The sequence below is a fragment of the Callorhinus ursinus genome, unplaced genomic scaffold (assembly GCF_003265705.2).
Source record: "Callorhinus ursinus isolate GAN/ISIS: 27379988/994484 unplaced genomic scaffold, GSC_fseal_2.0 scaffold10, whole genome shotgun sequence".
Taxonomy (NCBI): Eukaryota; Metazoa; Chordata; class Mammalia; order Carnivora; family Otariidae; genus Callorhinus; species Callorhinus ursinus.
Genome location: NW_027397072.1, coordinates 57818228 through 57826937, shown reverse-complemented (window position 1 = coordinate 57826937; position 8710 = coordinate 57818228). Strand labels below are relative to the sequence as shown.

General features: G+C 44.0%; 1 protein-coding gene across 1 annotated transcript; it reads left to right on the top strand.

Moving 5' to 3' along the window:
• The first annotated feature begins 14 nt into the window (after positions 1–14).
• On the top strand, positions 15–7430 carry LGALSL (galectin like). Its single transcript, XM_025868589.2, has 5 exons — positions 15–144; positions 950–1021; positions 1167–1255; positions 2134–2311; positions 4296–7430. The coding sequence occupies exons 1-5, from the start codon at positions 109–111 to the stop codon at positions 4437–4439; spliced, it is 519 nt and encodes a 172-aa protein (XP_025724374.1). The 5' UTR covers positions 15–108; the 3' UTR covers positions 4440–7430.
• The last annotated feature ends 1280 nt before the right edge of the window (positions 7431–8710 follow it).

Genomic DNA, 8710 nt, shown 5'->3' with positions numbered 1-8710 from the left:
CGCCCCGGGATCCCCGCCCGCGCGCCGCGTCCCACGTCCCCCGCCGCCGCCGCCGCCGCCGCCGCCGCGGGGCCGCCAGCCGTGCACCCCGGCGCGCCGTGCAAGAAGATGGCGGGATCGGTGGCCGACAGCGATACCGCGGTGGTGAGTGCGGAGGGGTGCACACGAGGCGCCCCTTTCCCGCGGCCCCGCACGCCGCCGCCTGCTCAGCCTGGCTGCGGCGCAGACGAGGCTGAGGCCCAGCCCGGCGTCCCCCGCGTGGGAAGGCGCCCAGTACCTGTTAGCGAGCGCCGGCTGTGAGCGGCCGGCCTGGGGGGCAAGCGGGGTGCCCCGGGTGCACCGGAGAGAGGGAGCATGGGGGCGGACGGCGGCGTGGGGGTGACCGACTGCCCCCGCGGTGCCATGCAGCCGGCGGCCAGGTGTGTGCACGTTGCACGTGTGAGTGTGCGCTTGTGCGAGTGTGTCTGGGGCGCGCGCCCCGCGGCCGCCTCCGACGTCCCGGGGATTCCCCCTTGGAAATGAGTCTGGCCCGAGGGCCCCCGAGAGAAGTTGAGCACGGCCCTGCACCCCAGCCAGGTCCCTCAGGACAGGCCTGGGCGACTGTGGGTCCGGAGACGTTTGCGGTTGAAGAGGGGCCTCCCCTCCTCCGACGCGGGGCTCTGGCTCCCAGGCGTGCCTCGACCTGGATTTTGATCTAGATCTGAAGGTCTGGGGATCTTCAGAAGCTGAGCTACCGGGTGGAAAGGACGGGTTTTGTTCCCGAGCTTTATGCGGTTATTCAATGGGCTGTGAGGTGGCAGCATCTGCAGACGCTGCCTGTGTCCTGTGAAGGCTGCTGGATTCAGCCAGATTTGTATAGGTGCTTCCCCACTCCCTCCCCTTCTCCCAGCCCCCACGCCCCCTAAAACTAGACCCTCTGGAAAGCCAATCTGTGTGCTGCTATTTTTAGAAACTAGATGATGGGCATTTAAACAACTCCTTGGGCTCTCCAGTTCAAGCCGACGTGTACTTCCCACGCTTGGTAAGTGATTTCGTTCTGGGCTCTGTGTCTCTGCCTGCACCTTTTTCCTTTCTAATTGCATTTTCTGATGGGTCAGGTCCTCAGGATCTGAGGGCTTGGCTCTTCCCAGACAGAAACTTCCTGTTTCTCCTGTCCTCCTTTGCAGATAGTTCCATTTTGTGGGCACATTAAAGGTGGCATGAGACCAGGCAAGAAGGTGTTGGTGATGGGCATTGTAGACCTCAACCCAGAGAGGTAAGCCAGAGAGTCCTTGTCACCCCAAAGCTTATTGGGCAGTTACAAGGCCCTGCCCACTCTTGTGGTTGCTTGCTCCTCCTCTTCTCCCTGTGGCCAGTGTTGCTAGTTGGAAGTGCCAAGAAAGTACCACGTTCCCATGAAAAGAATGTGTATGAATCCCAGCCATCATTTCTCCAGACAGCTATTTATATCAGAGATTATAAATATAGGTCCACATCATTTTCTCTTTGACCCTTGAGGAAGCCAAAGGATTTTTTTTTTTTTTTGAGGGTTTTTAAACATGGTGCTTGGAGCAAGATCTACCAATATAAATGACAAGCAAATATTACAAGACATTATTTCCTCCGGTCAATTTCTGGGGCTGTTTTTGAAAATTCTGAAATGGATTAAGACACAGATGTGTGGGTGGTTTGGGGTATCTGAAATCCCTAATGTTAGTCATGTTCAACTCCACTGAAATTCTTACCAGAGTCTCCTTTCGGTATTAAAATACCTGGCTTGGGGGCGCCTGGGTGGCTCAGTCGTTAAGCGTCTGCCTTCGGCTCAGGTCATGATCCCACGGTTCTGGGATCGAACCCCGAATCTGGCTCCTGGCTCAGCAGGAAGCCTTCTTCTCCCTCTCCCACTGCCCCTGCTTGTGTTCCTTCTCTCACTGTGTCTCTCTCTGTCAAATAAATAAATTCTTAAAGAAAAATAAATAAATAAATAAAATACCGGGCTTGATTGTAATCCTCCTCCTCCAGACATAGTCTCATCTCCTATGGAAAGAGTAGTGGCCCATTCAAAGCAGACAAACCCCAAGGAGAAAGAGGAACTATGGGAGCCTGGGTCAATGATAGCCAAACCCAGAATAAATGAAACGATGTTCTTTTCAGCTTTGCCATCAGCTTGACCTGTGGTGACTCCGAAGATCCTCCTGCCGATGTGGCCATTGAACTCAAAGCTGTGTTCACAGACCGGCAACTACTCAGAAATTCTTGTATATCTGGCGAAAGAGGTGAAGAACAATCCGCAATCCCTTACTTTCCATTCATCCCAGACCAGCCGTTCAGGGTGAGTACCTCGAGCGCTTCCACTGCAGCCACTGGTGGGGTGATGGTGCTCTGCTCCTCCAGCGTATGCCAAGAAATGCTTTAAGCAGCCAGAATTTTTCCATGTCTAGGAAATTTGTCACCTGATGGTGAAAAAAAGAAAAATGATCAAAAGAGCCCTGTTTGCTGATACAAACTGATACTCACCATAGTAGCTCTTGGCTCTGTTTAGCCAGTACATTTAGTAAATAAACCCATGTCCAGATTGTTAAGAATAAATACTTTTCTATGTAGTACTCAACCTAGTACTAGGCACGTAATCTATACCTGTCCCAAAATATCCTGATTGATTAATAAATAATAAATGCTAGAAATTTCCTCATTTTTTTTCAATCTATAAGGAGCCCTAAACCTTATTAGTGGTGACTTTTTTTAAGAACAATAGTGATAATCTTTTCATTTTCTCTTGTTACTTTTGCTAATGAGGTCTGGTCCTTGTGTCTCCCTCTGGGTTAAGAAACCTCAGTCTGTTTTATTGTCACAGGCTGTATGGCTGACAGATTCCTTCCCTTGGGCCCAGATGGGTATAACTTGGCTCTCCACTATCTAGTGGGCAGGAAGCACAACCCAAACTTCCCATCCAGCCAAGCAATATTAGTAGCACCTTCCTTATGAAGTGCCGAGTAAGAGATGCAAGTAATGTGGGTAATGTGTTAGGAAAGGATTTATTGAAATACCAGGCCTGGTGATGAAGTTGTTTGTATTACACCTTGTTAACATACATCACAATAATAACAGCTCAGTGAAAAGCTCCATGTTGCATATATGCCTCATAAAGCACAACTACCCTTAACCTGTTGCTCTTTATCTAGACATTTACAAGGGCCTTATAAAGAAGTAGTAATTTTTCTTCTCATCATAACATCTGGTGAGGGGGGGATAAGAATCCATGACTTTTACGTCAGTGATAGAATTGAGATTGTTGTCCTTCTAATCATAGTCTGGGGAAGGTACCCGTACATATTAGCCGTGCCCTCCCCCTTCTCTAGAATGATAATGGCCCCTTAGGCTCCTCTTGACTATGACAGTTTCTTTCTTTCTTTCTTTCTTTTTTTTTTGACTGTGACAGTTTCTTAATGATGAATCTTAATGCGTAGCTCATGAGTATGAGTAACCAGAGCTTCTGTCTGCCAAGAGGAATATAATGCTCCCCAACTGAAATGAAATCAGCCCTTCTTGGTGATATAATTTTAGTAATAATATGAATTAAATGTGACTAATATCACATATGAAGTCTCTTCTTACATGGTGGCCACCATTGCTTTTAATAAATACATAGCACAGAACCAGTGATTAAAATCTATGGTGAATTACTTAAGGAAAAGAGGAAGAAAAAGCTTTATGGAATCAGCATTTCTGTTTGGCTTAACAAAGCTTTGTTAATTACACATCCTTGATCCAGTGGTAATTACTGTGTAACCTTCTCTCTGCTTTAGTGTTTACCATGGTTAAATGCCTAGACTGTTATTACATGCTTCTAAGTGGGTACCAGTTTATCTCTGCGATGGTTTCCTCTGAGGGTGGGATAGGTTCAGGGGATGACTATGGAAGCCTTAAGTGCCATATAAATAAATCTGTGCTGCTTTACGTTACTTTCTGGAGTACAAAGAGAACGGAGAAGTGTGCAAGCATGAACAATTAAAATCTTTAAAGGATAGTGAAGAGTGAAGAACAATGGTTCACAAGGTGTGTTCCTCATTCCAGCAATAGCAGCATCATGTTAGAACGTGATGCAAATGCAGATTCTTAGATCTTACCCTAGACCTACTAAATCGAAAATTTTGGGGGTGAGGCATCCAGCAGCCTGTGTTGCACTTCTGTATGATTCCAAGGTTTGAGAACCACTGAAGATGTTGCCTTTCTCTAAAGTGAAGTATTGTGTGTTTGTTCTCCCCATCAGGGTTCATTGAAATTGTGAATTGAGCTTATGATTTTGTTTCTTCCAGGTGGAAATTCTCTGTGAGCACCCACGTTTCAGAGTGTTTGTGGATGGACACCAACTTTTTGATTTCTACCACCGCATTCAGACGTTATCTGCAATTGACACCATAAAGATAAACGGGGACCTCCAGATCACTAAGCTTGGTTGATGCTGTTTAAACCACCTCTATTTCAAATAGGATCAGGTGCCACAATTATCTGACTGTGGGTCTGGAAGAAGTGTCCCAGCCAGACCTGGAGACTTAAAAAGAAAACAAAAACAAAAAGCAGGCTTCACTGTCTCTTCTTTCTGTGCAGTTTAAACCCAAAACGTCAACTTCAAACTGTGGTTTGCCTTTAGGAAGCTGTCAGAACAAAGACACCGAGCCATTATTTCCAGAACAAAGTAATACTTTATGCTGGATTTTATTCAGACTAAACTGACATGGATTTGTGATAATTTGTGATTTGGTAGCAAGTTATTCATCTTTTCAAAGCAAGGGAATACTTAGAAACAAAAGTGCTTAAGACTTAACACCACCGCCAACAAAGATGGTACACCGAGATCAACTCATTTCTGCACTGAGGTGAAGTGAAGTGTGTAGCACAACCAACATTTTAGTCAGGGTATTTACATAGAATGTAGGTTGTTCAAGGTTTGGTTGGCTTTGTTTTGGATTTATTCTTGTTTTTTGGTTTTTGCACAGCATAACGTTAATTCAGATTTTTAAAGCTTTCTCGTATTTATTTATACTCAATGTACGTATTAGAGAATGATTAACGTCTCAAAAATAGCAAGTTACGAACTTTTGAATGTACAGATATCTTAGGTCCAAAGGGGAAAGTTACATATTACAGTCATGAAAGAATTGTTATCTTCCATACCCCTAAACTTAGGATCTCTTGATATAAATTGCTGTAAGTGCTTTTGGGAAAAGTTTGCAACATTTTGATAAAACTGCCCTTCAAGTAATCGACGATTACATAAATTCTATTTATATCACGTTTTCTCTTTACTGTGAATTAGCACAGTATTGGCTTCCTTAAGACTAATTAACTACTTTTGCCTAGGTCTTTATAACAGCTTGTTAAGTTGTTATTAAACTAACTGAAAACATGTAAGAGGTGATTGCGGAGACAATTTTTTAAATAACTATTATATAAACTTTCAAAAGTATACTATGAAAATGATTCTGGAATGCAGTGTAAAGCAGAAGCAAATGGCCCCAAATAACTTACTTGGAAATAATTTATATCAACTTAAGCTGTTAGCTCATTGTATTACTTTTATTATGTGACCCTCACCAGTATCTCTAAGCAATGCCTTTGGAACTTCAGAGGAGAGGATGCTTCCTACTGTGTTAGCTGTGCTGAGACATTAGGATAAGGGGGGATCCAGATTAGGAAATGATCCAATTAGTTTATCTGGAAGGTTAACTCCCAGAAGTCCAGATCCCTGGAGTCCAGCCCATAGTGTGAATGTTTCAAATTAAGCTGTAGGAGTTTCCCTGCGTTTGCGGAGCTGATGGGACAGCAGAGCATCTCCAGGAGGAGGCTGCAGTGGTGTGAATATCACCGCACGGCAAGGGATGGTTGGAGTCCTGGGTGCGGGGCTTCACAAACTGCGCTGGCCCTGGAGAGAAGGAGCCTTGGCATTGCTTTGGTCAGGTAGTGGGGAGGGACAAGGGGGATCTGGGGTGGGGATGTATTTATATACAATTTAGGTTTTGTTTGCACAGCATACTGCGTCACGTTATGACATGTCCTTGTGCTTTGCTTTTGAGTTTTTTTACACAACATGCAGAGGCACGGAAGTGGCCACGTCGTTTTTCACGTGTCAAGAATGTAGACAGTGTTTCAGTACCAAAGTCTAAGAAAAAAGCAAACTAAAATCATGAATTTTTTTATAGGTGATATATTTGGGTACCTCTCAACTTTGAAACTATTTAGCACAGTTCCATTGTGTTATAGAAGAAGATAACCTTATCCAACAAGACTGGCTGAGCATTGAAAAGCTTTATGTACCAGCTGACTTAATCAGCCATATTCAGCCAAGAGGGCTGTTCTTTGGCTCCAGGTATTTTCAAGCCTGTGATTCACTTCTCGTGGTTTAGAAAGCCACTAGATTTTGAGGCGTGTTTGTGCAGACACTTCGAGGGTACCCTGAACCGTATTTGTAGGGGTTTTGGTGGAAGATCCCCCCACGGGAGGTTTCCTTTGAGTGGCCCTCCATCCCCACACACTGCATAATTCAGCAGAAACCAGAGGAGCTAGGCTTGTGACTAATTGGAAGTGACACTGTTCTCTCTACCTATCAGCTAACCGCTTAGCTGCCAAGCCCTTAGGCAGCTCTGTGTATGTGTAAACATACACTGTTAACCCTTCCTTTCTCTGGGAGGCCCAGTGGGAACCTCTTGGTTAAGCCTGTTGGAATTAATCTAAATGATGTGATGGTTTGATTCAGGTACAGCTCAATTAGCAGGGGGTGGGCTGTGTTACTCATTAGCTGTAAACTAGAAACAATGTTCTCGCCTCTCATTGGCATGTGAGATCTAAGGTGGGAATTCAGGGTGGAAAGTGCAATTTAAAGTTTCACAGGAAAGCATTTGGGTATGTAAGGAGTTATTTCTGACCAGAGCCCTAATTTTGCAACGTGACCAAAACCAAGGAGTATAAATAACAATCAGGCTCTGGGGGAATAAAAGGCAGGCTTTAGACAATCTGTCCATTTCTGCATCAAAATTCGAGTGAATGTATATATCTACTTTAATAGAAGTGACTTCTACTTTCTGGGCTGTCCCAGAATTGTCTTAAAATTACTATTTTTTAAAAATCTGAAACCCCATTTCAAATCTTGCCAACCTCAGTTCAAAACCCCCTAAGAAGTCACTCTGGGAAATGATGGTGGCTTGTTAAAATGGCAAATCCTTTCATTTCTATTAAGAAGGAAATATCCAAAAGGAGGGAGCCCTGTTGCCTTGAGAGAAACAGCCTTGGCATTTTCCGGCATTAATGTAGGAATAATGTTCTTATGATGACGTATTTTCAAAGAAACACTTTCTTATTTACTGCGTGGTGTAAAATGTTGCTAAATGTGTTCTTACATTATTATGTCACTGCTGAAAGTTATTTGCACTATAATAAAGGAATTTTCTACAAAATGGTTTCCAGTTTATAAAATGCTAAATTTGGGACCAGGTAGGTATACTTAGCCTAAACCATACGGTATAGCAGTGTTCCCTCACTTTCATGTATACTCCCAAGACCAGTTGTTCACATTTCCCACCTTGATAAACGGATCAAGGAGAGTGTCTCAGAGACCGAATGAGTTTATGTTGTATGTGCAATGGGTTTTTCGTTTGTTTGTTTAAAGATTTTATTTATTTATTAGAGAGGGAACACCAGCAGGGGGAGTGGGAGAGGGAGAAGCAGGTTTCCCGCTGAGCAGGGAGCCCAATGTGGGGCTTGATCCCAGGACCCTGGGATCATGACCCAAGCTAAAGGCAGATGCTTAACGACTGAGCCACCCAGGCGCCTCCAATGGGTTTTTTTTAATAGTTTATATACAGTAAATTAGCTTTATTTGGTGTACAGTTCTTGTGGGTTATAACACATGCATAGATTCCTATAATTACCACCTCAATCAGGATAGAGAATTGTTCCATCACCCCCAAAAATTCCCTTGTGCTATCCTTTTGTAGTTAAACTTGTCCCCCATTCCTCACCCTAATCGGGTAACCACTGTTCTCTGCCCACTCCCTATAGTTTTGCCTTTTCCTGAGTGTCCTATAAAGAATATCATACAGTACCTAATCTTTTGAGGTTAGCTCTTTTCCATTTACATAATGCATTTGAGTTCCATGTGGTGTGTGTATCAATAGTTTTTATTGCTGAGTAGTGTTCTATTGTACAGATGTACCAATTTCTTTATCCATCTACCTGTTAAGGATGCAGTGGTTTCGTAATAAATCATTAAATATAGTCTTAGCACGTTGTATATACAAAAGCAAGGTTGCATTTCCCCATCTCTTTCCTGTGGTTGGAATGATTAGGAAGGGAACTTGATTCCTTGGCTATTCTGCCTACAAATAAAACTATGGCTTATTGAAGTTTGCCTAGCTTCAGTTATGGGAGATGAGTAGAGAGTTACTCACAGGCTGTCCTACTTATGTCTTAATTATTTTTATTCCCCTTTTTTCCCATTTTTATTTTTTAAGGATGCAAAGCTATGAGACTGGTCTCTGTCACAGCTTTTGCAGTTAAGTAGAGGCAGGGTGGTACCTATATAGGCACCTGTTAAGATGGGGACAATTTGTTGACGCTGTTGGGCAGGGATGGGAGAGCTTCCCCTCCCCCACAGCCTAGCTAGGAGATCCCTTGTGGAATATGACATTATACTTGCTGTGTGACAGCATTGTGGATTAGATGGTGTGGAAGAGAA

Coding starts and splice junctions, on each gene's coding strand:
- LGALSL (XM_025868589.2), top strand. CDS start 109: ATGGCGGGATCGGTGGCCGACAGCGATACCGCGGTG. Junction 1,022..1,166: donor ACGTGTACTTCCCACGCTTG/GTAAGTGATTTC, acceptor CCTCCTTTGCAG/ATAGTTCCATTTTGTGGGCA. Junction 2,312..4,295: donor TCCCAGACCAGCCGTTCAGG/GTGAGTACCTCG, acceptor TGTTTCTTCCAG/GTGGAAATTCTCTGTGAGCA.